General features: G+C 36.2%; 1 protein-coding gene and 1 long non-coding RNA gene across 6 annotated transcripts in view; one reads left to right on the forward strand and one right to left on the reverse strand.

Moving 5' to 3' along the window:
- The window catches only part of LOC144320677 (uncharacterized), a 33,343-nt gene extending 32,088 nt beyond the window's left edge, over nt 1-1,255 (reverse strand). Inside the window, exon 1 of the long non-coding RNA XR_013386289.1 lies at nt 985-1,255. This is a non-coding gene — a long non-coding RNA (uncharacterized LOC144320677). The remainder of the gene's footprint in view (nt 1-984) is intronic.
- Nucleotides 1-25,723, forward strand: part of LRRC9 (leucine rich repeat containing 9) — a 123,600-nt gene that overhangs the window by 93,486 nt on the left and 4,391 nt on the right. For 4 of the 5 annotated variants that reach the window (XM_077909490.1, XM_077909489.1, XM_077909487.1 and 1 more), the window contains 3 exons: nt 1,014-1,231; nt 5,894-5,962; nt 21,515-21,655. In XM_077909490.1, coding sequence (XP_077765616.1) covers nt 1,014-1,231; nt 5,894-5,962; nt 21,515-21,655 — 428 coding nt within the window. Of the gene's footprint in view, nt 1-1,013; nt 1,232-5,893; nt 5,963-21,514; nt 21,656-23,523; nt 23,673-25,723 lie in introns of those variants that run through there. The other variant, XM_077909491.1, reaches the window with a different exon arrangement.

Here is a 25,723-nt window from a genome sequence, read left to right on the forward strand (position 1 = left end):
GCTCAGCAGTTGAGCACGCACCTTTGGCCCAGGGTGTGATCCTGGAGACCTGGAATCGAGTCCCATGTCAGGCTCCCGCATGGAACCTGCTTCTCCCTCTGCCTGTGTCTCTGCCTCTCTCTCTCTCTCTGTGTCTCTCATGAATAAATAAAATCTTTATAAAAAAAAAAGCATTTTGTCAACTCAAGGGTCCCCCTCTCATTAATTATCATTACCATTAATACTTACAAAGTTAGTGATTGCTATAGTAGAGAGAAATCGGGTTATAAAGAAAGGATTGAAATTTCAAAGAATGTAATGTACGTTTAATTCATTTTTACTTTTTGTATGTGGTTGTGGTGCAAAAATATGTTGGGAAGGTAATAACAGCATAACTAAGGTACATTCTTCCAAATTAAAACACAATAATTCATTTATTTTAATAAATACTTAAATATACCTATTTGAATGCGTAATAGAATAATATTATAATAATAGATACTCAGGAAGTATCTCTTCTGCAGCACTTTTATACATTTACTTTTGTCAATACCAGCTATTTTAGTACTCAATTACTAAACAGATTGGGTCAATTACATACATTTAATACATCATATCTTGGTCTTTCAAACATAAAGGAGAAATTTTACCAAATATTATTTGATGATGATGGCTGAAATGGAGATGGAGAAATACATTCTATTTCTCCTTGGAAATATGTTCTTTTTAACAGTTTTACTTTTTAAGAAATCATTTTACAAAAAATATTTAAGTAAAGGGCAGTCCCGGTGGCGCAGCGGTTTGGCGCCGCCTGCAGCCAGGGCGTGATCCTGGAGACCCCGGATGGAATCCCAAATCGGGCTCTCTGCATGGAGCCTGCTTCTCCCTCTGCCTGTGTCTCTGCCTCTCATTCTCTCTCTGTGTCTTTATGAATAAATAAATAAAATCTTTAAAAAAATATTTAAGTAAAATGGGTAACCTTTTATTCAGAAAGTTTAGGCTCACCTGACATATCATGACTTCTATTTCTCCAGGAAATGAAATCAGTCAAATTGAAGGGCTTGACAATTTAGTAGTCCTTCAGGAATTGGTAGTGGACCATAACCGCATCAGAGCATTTAATGACAGTGCCTTTGCCAAACCAAGCTCTCTGTTGGCACTTCACCTGGAGGAAAACAGACTACGAGAGTTGAGCAGATTACAACCTTTGGTAAAATTAGAGAAACTCTTCCTAGGATATAATAAAATCCAGGTAACATTATTTTGTAGTTTTTAAATGAAGTTTATAAGACTTAACTCCTCTTAAACATAAAAGTTCCAAACACACCAATGAAAACTTTGCTAATGTGCTAACTTGTTTTATGTCATGTAAATACTCTGTGAAACAAAGGCATATAAATAGTCTGTTGATGCAAAGATGTCCACTCTGACTTATAAATCCAACCAACCCACATGCATCCACCTGCTAAAAAAAGAGTTAGCTTTAAATGTTCTAAGCTCCTCTCAGCAGTTCTCTCTAATAGATCTCTTTGTTCTTAGCTACTCTTGGTCCAAGCTATTTCTGCATCTCAATCCCAGCCTTCCTGTGGCCCTTTAAACTTGGCATTTGTCCTTGATCTGACTGACATTTGAATTGGTTCCTGATAATGGCCCTTATTTAGCCTTAATATTCCATCTCTACACACTTAAGGCTTCCCTTAGATAAGGTCCTGCTTTGGTTTTACCTGCTCAGAATTCAACCTATTTCCTTTAGGCCCTATCCCAACTGAGCCTGCTCAGACTCTCTCCTGATACAGTATGCAGATAAGACTGTTGAAGATATACATAGCCTTACACAGCCCTAACATTTCTCTCAGTGTTTTGGTGATGATGTTAGCCCTCCTTTTACCAATTTTACTTCTGCCCATACCTCTAAACAATCTCAAGGACAAAATGAAATGTGGACTTCTACCCAAGAACAGAGACCAACTATATCTTGCCCACATTTGTATCAGTATGTAGCATAGTACCTGGTACATAGTAATTATGCCATCAATATTTGTGGCTTTACTTGCTAAAGTTCAGGGAGCCCCTTCTGGGGTGATATAAAAGCCTGTTCAATGCTAGAAAAAAATCATGAGCCCTGTCCTACATAGCAACTAGGAAATATACATACAGAGAAAAATGACATACAACTAATTTTTCAATTTCAAACAACATTCATCTGAGAAAAGCCTTCCAAATGCAATGATTCTTACAAAGCTTTATCCAGAGGAAATCTAAATTGGGAAAATTGCAATCCTATGGGAAATCTTTCCAGTGATAGCAACTAAGGTGACGCAAAGCATTGTCATATCAGACTTAAGAGATCTTATCCAGTATCAAGCTTTACTATAATTTCAAGGATACACAGGATCTGGAACACTCCTGTGGCTTCTCAGGTCCTTTCTTTTTACATACTCTCTAGCTTAGAGTAAAATATAAGATCTCCAAGTGAGACTTTGAGTGATCTGGGCAGCCCCAGTGGCTCAGCTGTTTAGCGCCGCCTTCTGCCCAGGGTGTGATCTTGGAGACCCAGGATCAAGTCCCACATTGGGCTCCCTGCATGGAGCCTGCTTCTCCCTCTGCCTGTGTCTCTGCCTCTCTCTCTCTGTGCCTCTCATGAATAAATAAATAAAATCTTTAAAAAAAGAGAGAGATTTTGAGTGATCCATATAAAAGGGAATGTTTCATTTATGAAATACCTCCATTTTCTTCTTGTGCTTATGTGATTATTTTATAGGTAACCATGCTTGATAATTCCATTGTTGTAGGTTTATTCACTATAACCAGGGAGATCCTGTACTAAGAATATTTCATAAATAAGGACCTTCTTCCTATCAAATATCATTGGTCTATTTGACAGCAGAGCTATTTATCCACATAATTATAAAGTGATTAGACCAGGTAACCTGCTTTTCCCCAGGAGTGTCCTTGCCTCACATCCCCACCCTTCTAACCCACTAAAAGAAGAGAATGAATGGCAGATCCACTGTTGTAACAACTTCCAACCCAGTAAAAAGCAGGATAATGCCTAGTCAAGGTAATTTTTTAATAAAAATTTAATGTAGCTATAGACAACCTATATGATAAATCATGAGAAATTATGCATATAACATGGAATGAAGGGATATTGATTATTTAATGATCAACCCAACATTATTTTTATCCTTGAAATAGAATTTCCTTTAATTTAGATTGATCATTATACAATCAAACTCATTCTATTAATATTATAGTACCTTAATGTGAACATACATTTAGCTGGGAAACATTAAGAGGAGTAAGAAGTTGAGTTGGAGATTCTGTTTAATTCTACTGAAGATATTATGTTCTTCAAAATTCTTAACTCTCCATTCATATTTTCTTTTATAGGAGAGATTTTTTTCTCTAGATTCATACCAACATGGGTAAGCTAACACCAGCATTAATTCCCACAAATGGGAAATCAGATTATAACCCTTGGGTTGATAAAGATGTCTAGAGTAGGAGGGAAAAGGCATAGAAAAATTAAGAAAACAATACTTCAGATGAAGGTATATGCTGCCCTGCATTAACCAATTTTAAAAACTTTCATAAACTGCATATTCTTGATAAGATTCCAGTGTGAAGCTTTTCACTTAGCCATCAGGACCTATAATGTAGATTTGGAAAATTGTTACCTATAGTCCTGCCTTTGCTGATAGAATACCAGAAACATGACTGAAAGGTGACTTATTTAATCAGCTTTACAGTCCTATTTTGGTTTCTGTGTCTAAATGATTCCCTATCTGGGATCAAACAACCGTGTCTGCTTTTAAACATCTCAGTAATCACCTAAGGCTAAGAAATGACTCCAGGAAATAATCCACTGCTATTTCTTGCCCTAAATGAAAGGCGCCAATCTAAGTCTAACTATTACCATGATTGCCATAGAGCTTATCCTGAAAATGTACTCAAAAGGTAACCACTATGTCTTCCTCTGTGAGATTTCTCTTCATGTCTTTTGCCCATTTCATGATTGGATTGTTTGTTTCTTTGGTGTTGAGTTTAATAAGTTCTTTATAGATCTTGGAAACTAGCCCTTTATCTGATATGTCATTTGCAAATATCTTCTCCCATTCTGTGGGTTGTCTTTTAGTTTTGTTGACTGTATCCTTTGCTGTGCAAAAGCTTCTTATCTTGATGAAGTCCCAATAGTTCATTTTTGCTTTTGTTTCTTTTGCCTTCGTGGATGTATCTTGCAAGAAGTTACTGTGGCCGAGTTCAAAAAGGGTGTTGCCTGTATTCTTCTTCTCTAGGATTTTGATGGAATCTTGTCTCACATTAAGATCTTTCATCCATTTTGAGTTTATCTTTGTGTATGGTGAAAGAGAGTGGTCTAGTTTCATGTGGATGTCCAATTTTCCCAGCACCATTTATTGAAGAGACTGTCTTTCTTCCAATGGATAGTCTTTCCTCCTTTATCGAACTAGGGGTGGTAGAAGGGGAGGAGGGCGGGGGGTGGGAGTGAATGGGTGACGGGCACTGGGGGTTATTCTGTATGTTGGTAAATTGAACACCAATAAAAAATAAATTAAAAAAAAAAAGGTAACCACTATTGGTGTGCTGGTTAATGTTTAATGGCCTGCTCTTCAGGCGGGGAGGGGGTCCTTATCAATAGTATTTGCCAATTTAATTGGCAGTATTTTTTCCACCATGGTCAATTTCAAGCTGAACACCATATCACAAAATTCCTGAAAATTTACCAAATCTAGGTGGTACAACAACTCCATTGTAAAAACTACTCTACATTAAAATTGGGAAGCCATTGGCCCTCTTCCCCAATTATGAACATATTAGTTTTCTTGATGTCTCTTTATACCAGCATTATCCTCTACAAATTTAACACTTGGTTTCTCATATTAACATATTCCAGGAGAAACAAACATTTTAATTAGAAATATTTCACTAGTGAACACTGCCAAAATCTGTTTAATTTGCGAAAATAATTCAGAAGACTTTTCACATTTCTATGCTTTCCAGTCAGGCTTTGGTTCCACATACAGGAACTACCTGTGGGTCAAATGCATAATATCTCTATAGATAATGGACTATCAAAGCTTTTCCAGAGTCCTCCCTTATGATACTTCTAAGATCAAAATTATGAAAATCAGCATTTAAATTCCACTTCCAAAGGTCTAAAATTAAGTCTAAGTTTCTTTATAGTTACTGGGTGAATTTGCTATGTCTACTTGTCATTCCAAATAAGAATAGGAGCATATCAATAATTTTATTTTAATACTATAAACTAGCAGCAAACTGAAACTGAGCTTGTCACCTAAATTTTGTCAGAAATAGCATTTTTAAAAATAATTTTGCAAAAATTAAAATGTACTTGCAAACTTTCACCAGTGTTAAATAGGTAATAATAAATAACCCCATCCAGTAGGGAAGACAAGTCATTCCACTAGAAAAATACTTTTTCAACTATATATACTCTAAGAAAATATATCAGGATGTAGTCCACTCTATATCACATGTTCCTGTACGGTTAGGGATGTATTTAAAATTATTTAGACTGGATTCACCATCTTTTCCACACTTCTGGGTCAATCCTCTGGGGGAATTAACCAAATATAATCTCAGACCTAGACCATAATTTTCTGAGAAGAAATTTGGTCTTTTCTTGCAATTGCTGCCACATGGCCAACTTCCCCTGCTAGATTATCATCTTTACCAGTCATACATTTGGAATCAATAGTACATAGATTTGTTCTTAATCAACAATATAGAATGTGTCACTCAAGCTCACTTTGGAGAATTCAATCAAGAACTAGCTGCAATCCAGTACTTCCATATGATTACTTCAAATCAGCATATATTTAAAGATATTGAATCTAACCACTAAGTAATTTATTGATTAACTTTTCGATAGGATATGGCAGAGCTGGAAAAACTTGATGGTATCTCTTCTCTCAGAGAGCTTACAGTGTATGGCAATCCAGTGAGTATGTTACTTTTCTAATTTGTCGGTTAATTCAATTATAGTTGTACATAATCAATTTTTATATGTGAGAATTTATTGGTTTCCATATATATAGATAGTTATCCAAGTATAATTTATTTACTGTCCTCTTCCAACTAATGATAATATAATCTGCCATTGTCATATATAAGAGGATCTGTTTCAGGGTTCTAGTCATTGGACTATTGTCAACCCCTGTACCAATATTATACTAGTTAATTACTAAGGTTTTATATTAAGTCTTGGTGTCAGGTAGAGTAAGTGCTTCCAATTTTCCTTCCCTTCCTTCTTCTCCTTTTTTTCTCTCCTCACTGTCTCAGCTGTTCTTGACCCTTTACACTTACTAAGAGTTCTAGGAAACAGCTTTTGAAGTTATGTGACAGTCTTGTTGACATTTTATTTGGAATTGCATGGAATATATAAATTAATTTGAGGAAAAATCTGCTGTTTTTGCTGTTGGAGGCTTTGGAGGGATCAAATAAGTAGCACCTTTTCACTTAACATCTGAACAAATTGACAAATATGACATGACAGATGGAGAGGTGAAAATATTTTGATTAGCTTCATAAGAAAGTCAAACAGGCCTGCTAACAGATCCCAAAAATCGGTAATCATGATCTCCCAGCAACAGGAAATACTTAACCAAATTCTTTCCACATAGGAGAAGAGCTTCTGCTGGAGGAAGAGAGCGCATTCTGTAGCAATATGTTCCTTCCCAAGACAGGAAGGACGAGCTAAACATGCTCAGTTTAATTTTCCCAAGTTTATCAATTAGGTCACTCTGCTCCTAGTAGAGGGGTAAAGGGGTTGAGAGAGCCCAGTAGTGCCATATCAGAGAGCTCTTTTCACCCAGAAAAGTGTTAAATAGAAGCACTGATCTTAGGTAACTGACTTCAAAAAATGTTTCTAGGCAGCCCCATTGGCGCAGCGGTTTAGCGCCGCCTGCAGCCCAGGGCGTGATCCTGGAGACCCTGGATGGAGTCCCACAATGGGCTCCCTGCATGGAGCCTGCTTCTCTCTGTGTGTGTATGTGTGTGTGTGTGTGTGTGTGTGTGTGTCTATAAATAAATAAATAAAATCTTGTTTTAAAAAAAAAAAGTGCTTCCAGGGATGCCTGGGTGGCTCAGTGGGTTGAGCTTCTGCCTTAGGCTCAGAGTGCGATCCTGGAGTTCCAGGATAGAGTCCCACCTCAGGCTCCCTGCATGGAGCCTGCTTCTCCCTCTGCCTATGTCTCTACCTCTCTATTTCTGTGTCTCTCATGAATAAATAAATAAAATCTTTTTAAAAAATGCTTCGAAATTGTTGCTATTAAATATTAGTTCGCTATAGGTTGTAGGTAGATTTTAAGGAAGCTCCTTTCTAATTCAGTTTACTACCTATTTTTATCATGAATGGTTATGGATTTTGAATAATTGGCAATGCAGTTTCCTCTTTAATCTGTTAATATGTGAATTACATTAATAGACAATAGTGTTAAACCATCATTAATCCTGAGTTCAATACTTTTGGGTCATGTTTTACACTTCGCTGGATTCAGTTTGCTAAGATTTCAGGTATTATATCTGTATTTATGGAAATAAGTAAAACTGATCTATAATTATCATCTTATGCTATTCTTTTAAGTTTGTCAAGGCTGTTCTTGCCTCATAAAATTAATTGGGAGCTCTCTCTTGCTAGTCTACGAATTAGCTTATATAGGAAAAACCCATGTGTTCCCTGAAGGATAATTGGGTCTCTAAAACAATCTGGGCTCAGTATTTTTTGAGATTAGATTTAAAACTACCTGTTCAAATTATTTAATGGCTATCAATTCAATCATATTTTCTATTCCTTCAAAAGTCAATATTGAGAATTTATATTTTTATATAAATTTGTCCTTTTTATATAAATTTTAAATGTATTGCTATCATAAAACTGATGAATTTTTAAAATCTCCACTATATTTGTGTTTGTCATCTTTTTTATACCTAAATTTGTTGGTTTTTGCATTTTCTCTTTCATTCTTGATAAGTCTTGCTAAAGGTTTGTCTATTGTATTAATCTTTTCAAAGAACCGTATTTTGGTTTTATCAATGGTTTATGTATTTGGTTTTTATTTCAATAATTCCCACCCTTTATTATTTCCTTCTCTCTGTTTCTTGGAATTCACTTTTCTGACTTTATTATTTTTAACATTTTTATTGAAATTTTTAGCATTACTTATTGAAACTATTTTTAGCATAATACTGATTCTATGGTTCAGCTTTTAATTATTTAAGTTTTTATTTAAATTCCAGTTAGCATACAGCATAATATTAGTTTCAAGTGTACAATATAGTGATTAAACACTTCCATGCATCACCTGGTCCTCATTACATAATTATAACTGTACTCCTTCATCCACATCACCTATTTAACCCATCCTCCCACCCACTTCCCTTCTGGTAATAACCATCAGTTTGTTCTCTGTAGTTAAGAGCCTATTTCTTGGTTTGCTTGTCTCTCCCCCTTGATTTTCTCTCTGCTCATCTGTTTTTGTTTCTTAAATTCCACGTATGAGTAAAATCATATGGTGTTTGTCTTTCTCTGACTTATTTGACTTTGCATTATACTCTCTAGCTCATCTGTGTCATTGCAAATGGCAAATTTTCATTATTTTTTATGACTGAATAATATTCCATTATGTACCACATCTTCTTTATCCATTCATCAATCAGTGGACAGGTGGGCTGTTTCCATAATTTGGCTATTGTACATAATGCTGTTATAAACATCAAGGTGCATATATGCTTGAATTAGTGCTTTTGTATTCTTTAGGTAAATACCCAGTAGTATGATTGCTGGATCATAGGGTAGGTCTATATTTAATTTTTTGAGGAACCTCCATACTGTTTTCTAGAATGGCTGCATCAGTTTGCATTCCCACAGTGAAAGAGGATTCCCTTTTCTCCACATCCTCACCAACACCTTTTGTCTCTTTCTGATCTTAGCCATCCTACAGATGTGAGGTGATATCTCATTGTGGTTTTGATTTGCACTTCCTTGATAATAAGTCATGTTGAGCATCTTTTCATGTGTCTGTTGGCCATCTGTATGTTTCTTTAGAAAAATGTCTATTTATGTCTTCTGTTTATTTTTTAGTTGGATTATTCATTTTTGGGGTGTTGAGTTTTAAGTTCTTTATAAATTTTGGGTACTAATCCTTTACCAGATATGTCATTTGCATATATCTTCTCCCATTCAGTAGGTTGTCTTTTAGTTTTAATGGTTGTTTCCTTTGGCTGTACAGAAGCTCTTCATTTTGATATAATCCTAATAGTCTATTTTTGCTTGTATTGTCTCCCTTGCCTCGGGAGACTTATCTAGAAAGAAGTTGCTATGGCTGATGTCAAAGAAGTTACTACCCTGTGTTCTCTTCTAAGACTTTTATTGTTTCAGTTCTCATATTTAGGTCTTTAATTCATTTTGATTTAATTTTTATGTATGGTGTAAGAAAGTGGTCTAGTTTCATTCTTTTGAATGGAGTTGTCCAGTTTTTCCAACACCATTTGTTGAAGAGACTATCTTTTTCCCATTGGATATTCTTTCCTGCTTTGTTGAAGATTAATTGACCACATAATTGTGGGTTCATTTCTGGGTTTTCTATTCTGTTTCATCGATCTATGTGTCTTATTTTTGTGCCAATACCATACAGTTTTGATGATTAGAGCTTTGCAATACAACTTAAAGTCTGGAATTGTGATGCCTCCAGCTTTGCTTTTCTTTTTCAAGATTGCATTGGCTATTTGGGGTCTCTTGTGGTTCCCTACAAATTATAGGATTGTTTGTTCTAGCTCTGTGAAAAATGCCATTGGTATTTTGATAGGTATTGCATTGAATGTGTATGTTGCTTTGGTTACTATAAACATTTTAAGAAGAGACAAAGAAGGGCATAATATAATAATAAAGGGGATAATCCAACAAGAAGATGTAACAATTATAAATATTGATGCACCCAACATGGGAGGACCCAACTACATAAAACAATTAAAAACAAACGTAAAGGAACTAATTGATAATAATACAATAATGATACAGGACTCTAATACCCCACTTGCATCAATGGACAGATCACCTAAACAGAAAATCAACAAGGAAACAATGGCTTTCAATGACACGCTGGCCCAGATAGACCTAACAGATATATTCGGAACACTCCATCCTAAAACGCAGAACACACATTCTTTTCAAGTACACCTGACACATTCTCCAGAAAAGATCACAAATTAGGCCACAAAACAGGTTTCAACAAATTCAAGAAGATCAAAGTGAAACCATGCACCTTTTCTGACCACAACACTATGAAACTTGAAATCAGGGGTACCTGGGTGACCCAGTGGGTTGAGAGGCTGGCTCTGGATTTCAGCTTAGGTCACAATCTTAGTGTCCTGGGATCAAGCCCTGCATCAGGCTCTACACTTAGTGGGGAGTCTGCTGGAGGATTCTTTCTTTCCTTCTGCCCCTGCCCCTGCCCCTGTGCACACACTCTCTCAAAAAATGAATCTAAAAGGAAGGAAGGAAGGAAGGAAGGAAGGAGAAAGAAAGGAAAAAAAGAAAGAAAGGAAAGAAAGAAGAGAAAAAAGAAAAGAAAAGAAAAGAAAAGAAAAGAAAAGAAAGAAAAAAGAAAAGAAACTTGAAGTCAACCATAAGAAAAAATCTGGAAAGACCTCCAAATACATGGAAAGTTTAATAACATGCTACTAAACAATCAATGGGTCAGTCAGGAAAAAATTTTTAAAAAGCATGGAAACATGATAGTCCAAAACCTCTGGGATACAGCAATAGCAGTTCTAAAAGAAAAGTATATAGAAATACAGGCCTACCTCAAGAAGATAGAAAAATTTCAAATAAACAACCTAACCTTACATCTACAGGATCTAGAAAAAGAACAACAAATGAAGCATAAAACCAGCAGAAGGAAGGAAATAATGAAGATTAGAGCAGAAATAAATATTACAGAAACTAAAAAAAGAAAAACCAATAGAACATATCAATGAAATCTGGAGTTGGTTCTTTAAAAAAAATTTAAAAAATTGATAAACCCCTAGCCAGACTTACCAACAGAAAAGAGGAAAAGTACTCAAATAAAAGCACAAATGAAATAAGAGAAATCACAGCCAACACCACAGAAATACAATTATAAGAGAATATTATGAAAAACTACATGCCAGGAAATTGTACAATCTAGAAGGAATAGATAAATTTCTGGAAACATATTAATTACCAAAACTGAAGCAGGAAGCAATAAAAAATTTGAATACGTGAATAACCAGCAAAAAAATTGAATCAGTAATCAAAAAGCTCCCAACAAAGTCCAAGACCAAATGGCTTTATAGGTGAATTCTACCAAACATCTAAAGAAGAGTTATTACCTATTCTTCTCAACCTAATCCAAAAAAATAGAAAACTTTCAAATAAAACCAAATAAATAAACCACAAAAAAAGAGAGAACTATAGGCCAATATCTCTGATGAACATAGATGCAAAAATCCTCAACAAAATACTAGCAAACAAAATCTACCAATATTTAAAATATTATTCACCACTGTCAAGTGGGATTTATTCCTGGGTTGCAAGTGTGGTTCACATTATGTGCAAATACATCACATTGATAGAAGAAAGGGTAAGAATCACATGATCATTTCAATAGACGCAGTAAAAGCATTTGACATAGTACAACATCCAGTCATGATTTAAAAAAAAAAAACTCTCCACAAAGTAGGTTTAGAGGGAACAGTTTAAAGGCCATCTATGAAAAACCCACGGCTAAATTCATCCTCACTGGGGAAAAACTGAGAATTTTCCACTATGGTTAGGAACAAGATAGGGATGTGCACTCTCACCATTTTTATTCAACATAATACTGCAAGTCCTGGCCACAGCAATCATACAACAAAAAGAAATAAAGGGCAGCTAAATCAGTGAGGAAGAAGTAAAACTTTCACTATTTGCAGATAACGTGATACTCTAAATAGAAAACCTGAAAGACTCCACCAAAAAGCTGCTAAAATTGATAAAGAGGTGAAAAACCTGTATTCTGAAAATGATAAAAACTGATGAAAGAAATTGAAGAGAGTACAAACAAATGGAAAGATATCCCATGCTCAAGGATCGGAAGAACAAATGTTAAAATGGAATTTACTTTTTTTTAAAAAAGATTTTATTTATTTATTCATGAGAGACATAGAAAGAGAGGCAGAGACACAGGCAGAGGGAGAAACAGGCTCCATGCAGGAAGCCTGACGCAAGATTCGATTCCGGGTCTCCAGGATCAAGCCCTGGGCTGAAGGCAGCACTAAACCGCTGAGCCACCCAGGCTGCCCTGGAATATACTTCAAAAAAAAATCTTAAGTAGGATATCTAGCTCATTAATTTCTAATATTTCTTCTAACTGAATAAATTTTAGGTTTCAAAATATGCTTAACAGCATCCTAAAAGTTTTGATATGTCGTGTTTCTCCTGTTCTTTATTTCTTAAAATCTCCAAAAGATTTCTTCTTTAATTCGTGAATGATTGAGAGGTGTCTGTCTGAGTGTGTGTGTGAATTTTAAACCTATGAGGCTTTTTTGGTTATCTTTTTGTCATTTTCTGTTACTGCATTTTAATCAGAGGAGACAGTCTATTTTATATATTCTTTGGTATTTATGAAACTTTCTTTCTGGCCTAGAATGCAGTTAATTATGTTTAACTCCATTATATATCTTAGAGAGATCTCTCTCCATTAATGTTTATTTATATACTACATTAAAAAATAGATTGTTTATTCATTCCCTTTTGATGAAAGTTTCTTTCTTTTTCTTTTTTTTTCATGATCACAAACAGTGCTACATAGCTTTTCTGTGTTGTCAGTCCCCAAGATCACCCCCACATTCAGATATTTGCCAGAAGGACTCATGGGACTTAGCATATAATTGTACTCATGGCTAAAATTTATTACAAAGACAGTGAGGATACACAGCCAGGTGATGATAGAGAAAGACACAGGCAGAGTCTGGAGGAATTGATATGTAGGCTTCCTTATGTTCTTTCTCCCTCATGAGGGGTCACACAGGACACATTCTTCACTCTTCACCCAGCAACAAAAATGCAGCAACATGTGTTTATGTTTCTACCCAGGGAATTCTATTAGACTTAGCATTCAAGAATTTTGTGGGAAGCTGGTCCATATGTACCCTATGCGTATCACATACCAAAATTCCAGACTCCCAGAAGGAGAGCAAGTTGAACATAAGTCATATCTTTTTTTAAGCAATCTAGGCACAGTGAACTACCCTTAATCAGTTAAGGAATGGTAGGAACACTTCCAAAATTCAAGTGCGAAACACAAGTCAAGAGCTATCCCCACAAGCAGACCTTTCTAAAGACAGCAGTTTCAGGCCTACTACATTAACTCTTTCCGTACACCTTTTCTTTTTCTTTCTGTTTTTTTTTTTTTGTTGTTGTTGTTGTTTGTTTTGTTTTGTTTTGTTTTTTAAGCAGGCTCCCAACATGGGGCTTGAACTCACAATCCTGAGATTAAGACCTGAGCTGAGGTCCAGCATTGGATGCTTAACTGACAGAGCCACCCAGATGCCCTAATGTATACCTTCTTTAAAAAAAAAAAAAAAAAAAGATTTTATTTATTTATTCATGAGAGACACAGAGAGAGAGAGAGAGGCAGAGACACAGGCAGAGGGAGAAGCAGGCTCCATGCAGGGAGCCCGACATGGAACCCTATCCTGGGTCGCCAGGATCACACCCCGGGCTGCAGGTGGCGCTAAACCGCTGCGCCACCAATGACCCTCTGTATACCTTCTTATGCACACATACAAATATTTTTTAGAGTAGGCTGACAAACTACAAAGTGAGGATCATACAATTCAGTAGATGTGTATTGAATTATATTGGATAGTACCTATAGGAAAATGCTATATAAATTTCAAAGTAATTACTTATAAGTGAATTTTTATAACATAATCTATCCATGAATTGGGTTGCCTATAGTTAATGAACAATATTATATACTCTAAAAAGAGACTAAACTTCTAAATGGTAGTTTTGATTAAAAAATAAAAAATTCAGGAGCCCCTGGGTGGCTCAGTGGTTGAGCATCTGCCTTTGGCTCAGGACATGATCCCAGGATCCGGATTGAGTGCCACATCGGGCTCCCTGCATGGAGCCTGCTTCTCCCTCTGCCTATGTTTCTGCCACCACCACCCCACCCCACCCCCGCCGTCTCTCATGAATAAATAAAATATTTTAAAAATATTTTTTTAAATAAAATTTTAAAAAGTTCAAGAGAGGGAGGAAAACGGTGGAGTTGCAGAGGATCCTAGTTTTCATCTGGTCCCATGAATTCAGCTAGATAGCTATCAAATCATTCTGAACACCTGTAAATTTGACCTGCGATCTAAAAAAAGGAATTGCTACAACTCTACAAATAGAAAAGGGACCACCTTTTGCAGGGTAGGCAGTGCAGAGAAGTGAATCTGAGGGGATTTATTGGAAGATAAACCACAGGGTGGGAGGGAGCCTCCGTGAGCCTAAGCTGGCTACTGGAACGTGATACAGCAGCGGAGCACAAAATCTGAACTTTTAGAAATCGGCTCTGGTGAGGAACGTCCCTGAAAGGTGCTCAGGTAATGAATCGGGACATAGTTCTAGGTGGAATAGTGTAGTCTTAGGAACCCCCAGGGTCACAGAAAGAATGAGGGGGCCTGAGTGTGGCAGAGATCCCAAGCATTGGAGGGGGGGAAGCCAGCTACAATTAGCAAACACAGGGGTGGGTCTTCAGCTTGGGGTTGCCATAAACTGCAAACTGGGGCAGGATATAGAGACCAGTTTCTGAGCAGGGGCCCGGCAAGTGGCACAGCTGCAGGGAGACCCTCTCCCTTCCCCAGGAAGGAGTGGTGTGAGTGTGCAAGGCAAGAATCTGCAGGGCTTTGAGACTCAAAATTGGGCCACGTGTCTCAGATAAAAACAAAACAAACAAACAAAAAAATGGTTGGTTACAGGCTGGGTGAACACAGAGTGAGATTGGAAATCAGGAAGACAAAAGTGATTAACTGCTTTTCCATGAGGGTGTACTGAAGAGTGGGGGCTGCGATGTTGCAGCTCCAGGGCTGGAGATCAGGGTCCCACCATTTTTATTTTCATCCTCTAAAGAGGTGCAGAAAGCCATTAGGGAACAAAAGGCACATAGAGCAATCCAGGCAACTTACCCTGAGCCTGGCCCCCTGGCAAATGTGGTACAACTCCACCCAGGCAGACACCTGAGAATTAGTGTAACAGGCCCTTCCCCCAGAAGACCAACAGGAACATCCAGCTAATACCAACTTTACAGATCACACAGAACTGAAAAACCCCAACACTTGGGGAAATAGTATATAGAATTCAAGGTTTTTTCCTCATGATTCTTTAGTCTTTCAGTTTAAGATTTTTTCTTTTTTTCCTTTTCAATTAGTTTCTTATTAACTCTTTTAAGTCTTTTTTTAAATTTTCATTTTTACATTTACATTTTATAGATATATTCTTCATTTTTGGCTTCCTTTCACTATATTCAATTTTATTCTTTATATATAAAAGTTTTTCTTTCTTTACAATTTTGGGATCTGGGTCTTCTAACAAACAGACCAAAATACACTGAGGGCCAAATGTATCACTCTGTTCTGTCCACCTGTTTGATTATATTTTTCTCTCTTGCCCCCCACCCCTTTTTTTTCTTTTTTCATTTCTGATCTCTTCTGATTTGTCTAGTGTATATTTTGCTAGGCTCATGGTTGATATTTTTATTTATTTATTGTTTTCTTTTTTCGTTCATCTATTCTTCTCTGAACAAAATGATCAAAAGGAAAAAAGGAAAATTCCCAGAAAAAAGAACAAGAGGCAGTACTCACTGCCAGAGACTTAATAAATATGGATATTGGTAAAATGTTGGAGGTAGAATTCAGAATAACAATTATAAAGATATTAACTGAGCTTAAAAAATCATAGAAGAAGAAAATCCCTTTCTGGAGAAATATAAGAACAAAGATCTAATCGGGTAAAAAAAAAGGGTATTGCTGAGATGCAATCAACAATGGAGGCTCTTACTGCTAGGATAAATGCGTAGGAGAGAATCAGTGATATAAAAGATAAAATCATGGAGAATAAGAAAACTGAGGCAAAGAGAGATAAACAATTACCAATTACTGGTTCATGGGGGCGGGGGAGCTTCAAGAGATCAGCAATACTATAAAAGCTAAACACTATTAAAATAACACTATTAGAATAACACTATTATAGAATAATTAGAATAACTATTTCCCCTGAGAAAGAGGATAGGGAGAGAGAGGGGCAGAAGGCATATTTGAACAAATAATAGCTGAGACCTTCCCAAATCTGGGGAAGGAAACAGGCATTCAAATCCAGGAGGCACAGAGAACCCCCCTCAAAATCAATCAAAATAGATCAACACCCTGACATATAATAGTGAAGCTTACAAATTTCAGAGGTAAAAAGAAAATCCTGAAAGCAGCTTGAGATGAGAGATCCTTAACCACCTACAAATGTAGAAACATTAGACTGGCAGCTGACCTATCCACAGAGACCTGGCAGGCCAGAAAGGACTGGCATGACAAATTCAGGGTACTAAATGAGAAAAATATGCAGCCAAGAATACTTTATCCCACAAGGCTGTCATTCAGAGTGGAAGGAGAGATAAAGGGCTTCTGGGACAAACAGAAACTAAAAGAATTTGTGATCATTAAAACAGCCCTGCAAAAAATATTAAAGGGGATCTTGTAAATGAAGAGAGCCCAAAAGCAACATAGGCTGGAAAGGAACAGAGACAATATACAGAGACAGTGACTTTATAGGTAATGCAGTGGCACTAAATGTCATATCTTTCAATAGTTACTCTTAATGTAAATGGGCTAAATCCTCCAATCAAAAAACACAGGGTATCAGATTGGATTAAAAAAGCAAGATTTGGGATCCTTGGGTGGCGCAGGGGTTTGGCGCCTGCCTTTGGCCCAGGGCGCGATCCTGGAGACCCGGGATCAAGTCCCACATCGGGCTCCTGGTGCATGGAGCCTGCTTCTCCCTCTGCCTCTCTCTCTCTCTCTCTCTCTCTTTCTGTGTGACTATCATAAATAAATTTTTTAAAAAAAGCAAGATTCATCCATATAGTCTACAAAGAGATTGATTTTAGGCCCAAAGACACCTCCAGATTGAAAGTGAGGGAATTAAGAACCATTTATCATGTTAATGGACATCAAAAGAAAGGTGGGGTAGCAATCCTTATATCAGATAAATTAGATTTTAAACCAAAGACTAGTAAGGGATGAAGAGGGATACATATCATCCTTAAAGGGTCTATCCAACAAGAAGATCTAACAATTATAAATATTTATGCTCCTAACATGGGAACAGCCAATTATATAAACCAGTTAATAACAAAATTAAAGAAACACATTGATAATAATACAATCATAGTGGGGACTTTGCACCCTACTCACCACAATGGACAAGAATCATCTAAGCAGAAGATCAACAAGGAAACAAGGGCTTTGAATGACACACTGGAACAGATGGACTTCACAGATATATTGAGAGCATTCCAACCAAAGGAACAGAATACACAATCTTCTCAAGTACACGTGGAACATTCTCTAGAATAGATCACATACTGGGTCACAAATCAGGTCTCAACTGGTACCAAAAGATTGGGATCATTCCCTGCATATTTTCGGATCACAATGCTTTGAAACTTGAACTCAATCACAAGAGGAAATTTGGAAGGACCTCAAATACTTAGGGGTTAAAGAGCATCCTACTAAAGAATGAACGAGTCAACCAGGATATTAAAGAATTTTAAAAATTCATGGAAACAAATGAAAATGAAAACACAAATATTCAAAACTTTTGGAATGCAGCAAAGTAGTCCTAACAGGGAAGTATATAGCAATACAGGCCTTCCTCAAGAAACAAGTCTCAGATATACAACTTAACCACACACCTAAAGGAGCTAGAGAAAGAACAGCAAATAAAGCCTAAACCAAGCAGGAGATGAGAAATAATAAAGATTAGGGTAGAAATCAATGAAATAGAAACCAAAAGAACAGTAGGACAGATAAATGAATCTAGGAGCTGGTTCTTTAAAAGAATTAATAAGATTGATGAACTCCTAGTCTTTCTTATCAAAAGGAAAAGAGAAAGGACCCAAATTAATAAGATCGTGAATAAAAGAGGAGAATTCACAACCAACACCAAAGAAATACAAACAATTTTAAGAAATTATGAGCAACTATATGCCAACAAATTAGGCAAGGAAGAAATGGATGCATTCCTAGAAATGCATAACCTACTGAAACTGAAGCAGGAGGAAATAGAAAACCCGAACAGACCCATAACCAGCAAGGAAATTGAAGCAGTAATCAAAAATCTCCCAACAAACAAGCGTCCAGGGCCAGATGGCTTCCCAGGGGGATTCTACCAAACATTTAAGAATTAATACCTATTCTTCTGAAGCTGTTTCAAAAAAATACAAATAGAAGGAAAACTTCCAAACTCATTCTATAAGGCCAGCATTACCCTGATCCAAAAAACAAAGACCCCACCAGAAAGGAGAATTATAGGCCAATATCCTTGATTAATATGGATGCCAAACTTCTCCCCAAGATATAGCCAATAAAATCCAACAGTACAGTAAAAGGATTATTCACCACAACCAAGTGGGATTTATTCCTGGGATGTAAGGGTGGTTCAACATCTGCAAATCAATCAACATGATACATCACATTAATAAAAGAAAGGAAAAGAACCATATGATCCTTTCAGCTGATGCAGAAAAAGTACCTGACAAAATATAGCATCCTTCTCTGATTAAAACACTCCACAGAGTGGGGATGGAGGGAACATATTTCAATATCATAAAAGCCATATATGAAAACCCCACAGTGAATATCATTCTCAATGGGGAAAAATTGAAAGCTTTTCCCCTAAGGTTGATCAAAATTTTTGGATCAATAAATGATACAGTCCTCCATGCATAAAAGCGTGGCTTTTTCAGTTTTACAATTAATCAGGAACATGGCAGGATGTCCACTCTCACCACTGTTGTTCAACATAATACTAGAAGTCCTAGCCTCAGCAATCAGACAACAAAAAGAAATAAAAGGCATTCAAACTGGCAAAGAAGTCAAACTCTCACTCTTTGCAGATTATATGATACTCTATACGGAAAACCCAAAAGACTCTACCCCAAAATTGCTAGAACTCATACAGGAATTCATCAGTGGCAGGATATAAAATCAATGCACAGAAATCAGTTGCATTTCTATACACTAACAATGAGACAGAAGAAAGAGAAATTAAAGGAGTCAATCCCATTTACAATTGCACCAAAAACCATAGGATACCTAGGAATAAACCTAACCAAAGACATAAAGTATCTGTACTCTTAAAAACTACAGAGCGCTTATGAAAGAAATTGAAGAAGACACAAAGAAATGGAAAAATGGGAGTACCTGGGTGCCTCCATCACTTAAGTGTCTTCTTTCAGTTCAGGTCATGATCCCAGTGTCCTGGGATCAAGCCCCACATCAGGCTCCCTGCTTAACAGGTAGTCAGTTTCCCTCTCCCCTTATGCCCCTCCACCCCCATTCCTTCTCTCTCTCTCCCTCTCAAATAAAGAAAAATAAAAATCTTAAAAAAAAAAAAAGAAATGGAAAAACTTTCCATGCTCATGGATTGGAAAAACAAATATTGTTAATATGTCTATGCTACCCAGAGAAATCTACACATTCAGTACAATCCCTATCAAAATAAAATCAACATTTTCACAAGGCTAGAACAGATCATCCTAAAATTTGTATAGAACCAGAAGACCCAGAATAGCTAGAGGAATGTTGAAAAAGAAAACCAAAGCTGGTGGCATCACAATGCCAGACTTCAAGCTATATTACAAAACTGTAATCATTAAGATGGTATGGGACTGGAACAAAAACAGACACATAGATCAAAGGAACAAAATAGAGAACCCAGAAATGGACCCTAAACTCTACGGTCAATGAATCTTCAACAAAGCAGTAAACAATATCCAATGGAAAAAAGATAGTCTCTTCAACAAATGGTGTTAAGAAAACTGGACAGCAACATGCAGAAGAATGAAACTGGACCATTTTCTTACACCACACACGAAGATAAACTCAAAATGGATGAAAGACCGAAATGTGAGACAGGAATCCACCAAAATCCTAGAGGAGAACATAGGCAGCAACCTCTTCAACTTTGACCACAGCAACTTCTTACTAGACACGTTTCCAAAGGCAAAAGAAACAAAAGCAAAAATGAACTATTGGGACTTCGTCAGGATAAAAAAAACTTTTGCACAGCAAAGGAAACAACAAAACTATAAGGCAACCTATGGAATGGGAGAAGATATTTGCAAATCTCTTTATCAGATAAAGGGCTAGGTTTCCAAGATCTATAAGAACTTACCAAACTCAACACCCAAGAAACAAATAATCCAGTCAAAAAATCCATTGAAGACATGAACAGACATTTCTTCCCATACAAATGGCCAACAGATGCATGAAAAAAATGTTCAACATCACTTGGCATCAGGGAAATACAAATCAAAACCACAATGAGATACCACCTCACACCAGTCGGAACGGCTAAAATTAACAAGTCAGGAAACAACAAATGCTGGTAAGGATGTGGAGAAAGGGGAACCCTCTTACACTGTTGGAGGGAATGCAAACTGGTGGTGCAGCCACTTTGGAAAACAGTATGGACGTTCCTCAAGAAGTTAATTGACTAGAGCAGCAATTGCACTACTAGGTATTTACCCCAAAGATACAAATGTAGTGATCTGAAGGAGCACCTGCACCCCAATGTTTATAACAGCAATGTCCACAATAGCCAAAATATGGAAAGAGCTGACTTGTCCATTGACAGATTAATGGATAAAGGAGATGTGGTATATATATATATATATACACACACACACACACACACACACACACACACACACACACACACCGGAATATTACTCAGCCATCAGAAAGGATGAAATCTTACCATTTGCATCAATGTGGAAGGAACTGGAGGGTATTATGCTGAGCAAAATAATAAAATTATCTTATGGTTTCATTCATATGAAGAATATAAGAAACAGCACAGAGAATCATAGCAGAAGGGAGGGAAAACGGAATGGGAAGAAATCAGAGAGGGAGACAAGTCATGAGAGACTCTTAACTATGGGAAAGGAAGGAGGGTCGCTGGAGGGGAGGTAGGTGTAACTGGTGATGGCTAATTGAATTTAAATTTTTTAAAATAACAATAAAGAAAAGCTTGGATCTTCATTTAGTATAATAGGGAATTGAGAAAACTTTCAAAAAGGGAGCCCATATTTGTATCATCTACTATAACAAATTAGCTATTACCTGTTATTTTTACTACTGTGTTAAATTGCCTTCTCTATAAAGGTTAATCTTTGAAATAAAAGGTTTTTTAAAGGAATAAATTGTTATTTTTAACTTTATTCAGATTTGCAGAAAAACATTACATCGCCACGTGCTCATATTTCGGTTGCCTAACTTACAGATGTTAGATGGAATTCCTGTGAATTCAGATGATAGGGCAAAAGCTGAATTTCACTTCTCTGAGCTACAAGCAAAGAAAACTTCGGTAATATTTCTATGTATACTTTTCCTTTTAAAATATATAATTATTAGTAAATTAAAATCAATTTACTGGGTAAATCTGGGCTAAGATGTTTTTGTAGATTTCTTTAATATGTATTTTAGTGATTACTGTCAAAAGCACCTTAACCTGGTGAATAGAGCACATCCACACAAACACAAATTTCCACAGAAGCTCCTTTTTCCATAATGTAATTTGGCATAAAGAAAATTATTTAAAATCTGTGTACCTCTTGTTCAATATACAAGATAATGCTAGAGAGTAAGAATCTATAACATATCACTTCTATAAACAGAAACTAACAAGCTCTTAGAGTTTAGCAGATAGGAAGGGAAGTTGTGACCTCAGCTCTCCAGACTAGGTAGTTCATCTAAGAAGGGAGATGTGAACTGCTTTTCTTGTTGGCCAGAAAAAATTGCACATTTTACCCACAAACCCTAAAAAGGTATCTGACCATGACATGAAAGAGATTAGAGACAGAAGCCACAAAAGGATATCATTAGGAAATTATGTCCTTGACCACCAGGATTCTTCATGACCATCCTCCACAAGACTAGACAGAGAAAAGCTATGGTTTCTGAACAAAGAGTAACCTTAATAGAGCTGTGCCTTTGCAAGGTTTGAGAAAGAGGCTAGAAGCAGGGAAACCAGTTAAGAGGCTTTTAGAATAATCTAAGAGGGAGATTATAAGATTTAGACTAGGGTGGGGCAGTAAGAAGATAAGTGAACCTCTAATGTAAGTGAAAGTCAGAGAGCAAGGACATTAGTCAGTGAACAAAAATTACTCTTAAAGTGCATATTGAAGAGAAAAGAGGTGAGACTACTGTAGATACTTTTAGTTAAGTCAGTGGATTCCCCAATACTCTCCATCCCTTCTGCAAACCAAATTGATTCTCAGCATACTGGAAGTTTGATACTAGAGGCTCCTCTCCAGTCCACTTCTGCCTTCAGCAATAGATTCACACATTTATCAAGAGTTGGCTATGTTTTTTCAAAAACTTACATGTCAGTTCTTTTATCTTAAATAAACAGAAATGCTAAAAATGAAAATTTTAAATTATTATTTCTATGTTTCTATGAAAACCAAAATGAGATACTTTGAAAAATCTGGGTAAAGATCAATCTCAAACATGCATGCACAAATAATGTCAAATTAAGTTGGGAAAAAATTTGTAAAATATGGGAAAAAATTATAAAAATTCAGGCACAGTATGTGGAAAAACTATTTTTAAAATTTTGACAGCTTTTGTGTTCAAATTTTCTCCACATGTCTTTAAATTCTTGGTACTTTCAAGAAACCCATACTGGAAATTGTAGGCAAAACTTTAAGGATGGATTTGTCTACGAACAATTAGATAAAATACCAATTGAGGGACTCTTACAGAAGAGGCCTTAGCCCTTCATCACAAGATTGATGAGTGCATGTGCATTTATGTTTTAAATTTTAAAAATAGACATGAATTATACACATAATTCCTTACTATTCCCTGAATATTTTCATTAACCTTAACTTTTTTTGGTTAACCAAGGAGTTTCTATTATAGGTCAAAGTAGCCACAGAGACCTGCAAGACTTAAAGTTGTACAATGTTAATAAAGATTATCTGGATTAGGTAAAGGAAATTGGTTCATCTGTAGGCTATATCTACAAAAATTGTTCTGAAAACTACGCCTTGTGAGAAAAATCTTAGCTGCTTATTTCTATGCTGTAACTAAGAAAGAGCACCATCTAATGTGATCTACTGAAATTATTGTCACAGGCCCCAGTCTTTCAAAAGAGAGAAAATTAAAAAAAAAAAAAAAATTAGGGCAGTGATTTAAGCCTCCTTTCCTTTTCTCTATTCTGTATTCCAGGAGCAAGTCACTTCTTACTTCCAGAAGTGGAAAACTAAAGGAAACTTTAGCCTGCTATTGCTGCTTCAACAAATTGCCTCAAATTAAGTGGCTTGAAACAACACAAATTTACTATCTGACAATTCTGGAGGTCAGAAAACCAAAAACTAGTCTTACAGGGCTAAACATTGGCAGTTAGTTATGCATTCCTTCTGGAGTTTAAGGAGAGAATTTGTTCTTTGCCTTATCAAATTTCTAGAAGCAACCTGCATTCGTTGGCTCATGGCCCTCTTCCAGCAATAGCATCATTTCAACTTCTGATTCCATTATCACATCTTCTCTGTCTCTGATCCTCCTGATCCATCTCTCTTATAGGGACTCTTGTGACTGTACTGGCACCACCTAGATAATCCAAGATAATCTCCCCATCTCTAAACTAATGTAATTATGCTTGCAAAGTCCCTTTTTGCCATGGAAGGTAATGTATTCACAGGTTTTGGAGAGTTGGATGTGGACATCTTTTGGGGGGGCATTATTCTGCCTCCCATACCATATTTGTAAGGGCTCCAGTGAGAGACCTATAAAAACTATCACATTGAAATTTATAAATTCTATTTTAAGGTAATGTTGACTAAATTTGAAAAATTATGTATAAATTCGCTAAATTACATATAAAGAAATCACTTAGCTTTAAAGATCCCAATTTTCATATGTATTTTTTGATTAGTTTCATATAGCAGAAAAAGTCCATAAACTCAAATTTTAATTGATGAGTATTTCACTAAAGGATTTGCTTCTTGGCTATTCTTTTCCATTTTTCACAATGTAAAGTCAGACTTTTCCCATTACCATACTATGATACAATAATATGTCTTGAGTGGATCTAGACACATAATCTTGCCGTTTGAGTCAGTGCCATCTATAAGAACTTAATGATTTTTCCACTTACTCTATATGTGAACATTTTATTAAAAATCATTATTTTTTTAAGATTCATCTATACAGGTTAATAAAATAAAGGGAATATTTCAAGTCTTTATTTTAGAGAAATCTATTTTAAGATTCAATAATAACAGGGACATCTGGGTGGCTTAGTGGTTGAGCATCTGCCTTTGGCTCAGGTGGTGATCCCAGGGTCCTGGGGCCCAGTCCTGCATCAGGCTTCCTGCAGGGAGCCTGCTTCTCCCTCTGCCTATGTCTCTGCTTCTCTCTGTGTGTCACTCATGAATAAATAAAATCTTTTTAAAAATTCAATAATAATGTTTATTTTCATGGCTAGAACAAAACTGAGCTACTAAGGAGACACAAAAACAGAATTTGTCAGTTCAGTCTAATTTATTTTTCTTTCAGTTACTGCTCTTCCTTTTTTAACAGCAAGAGAGAATCCATGAACTCTAAAGTTGACCTTTAAACTAGAAGATTCTGGTGCTTTTGGCTTCAGAAGAAAATTGGACAGCATTCTAAATTAGTGATGGGAACTCCTACAAAGGAATTAGTTAGGGAATTTGGGACGACTAGCTTTAGTAAAAAGCCTGATACTTTAGTGCTCATTATAAAGCTACATTCTTGGTAACGCCTATTGAAACAGGGCAATCAGTCATTTTGCACAAATGACAAAAGCCTGTATTTCTAAATAAGTTGAATCATATATTAAGAATTCATATTTTTAAAAATAAAAACAAGGTCAGTCTTAATGAAGACAGAGCAAGCATAAAATTCTAGAGAAACCAAGAGTCTCCAGCCTAAAATACTTCCCTCTTCTGTTTGCTGATTCCTGAAATTCTTTTAAAAGCCTCCTAATCCTCAACTAACTTAAAATGTAAACACCATTTAGAGAGCACGTTCATTAGAAGTGATTGTTATAAGATGCTTTCCTTAGTCCCCAATTTATTTACTTATTTGTTTTTGAAAAACTAATTAACTAACTGCAAGGCACCTGATGAGGAAAATGAAGATGTAGAAGATACAACTCTTACCAACTGAAAACTCCCGCTCAGTAAAAAAGAAACAAAGGGGGGAAAACTTAATTCTCATTTTCTGCACTTACCTTGTTAAGACCCTTTGGAAAGGGGGAAGCGCCATCATATGTGATGAGGATGACGCCATCTGAAAAGCCAGAACGTAAGGTTCTGAGGGAGGTTAAAGGTTCAACAGTCTCTCACAGGTTCTGCCTCAAACCAACTCAGTTCAGTCATATAACTCCTGAACTAAAGAATTTTAA

The sequence above is a fragment of the Canis aureus genome, chromosome 9 (genome assembly GCF_053574225.1).
Source record: "Canis aureus isolate CA01 chromosome 9, VMU_Caureus_v.1.0, whole genome shotgun sequence".
NCBI lineage: Eukaryota > Metazoa > Chordata > Mammalia > Carnivora > Canidae > Canis > Canis aureus.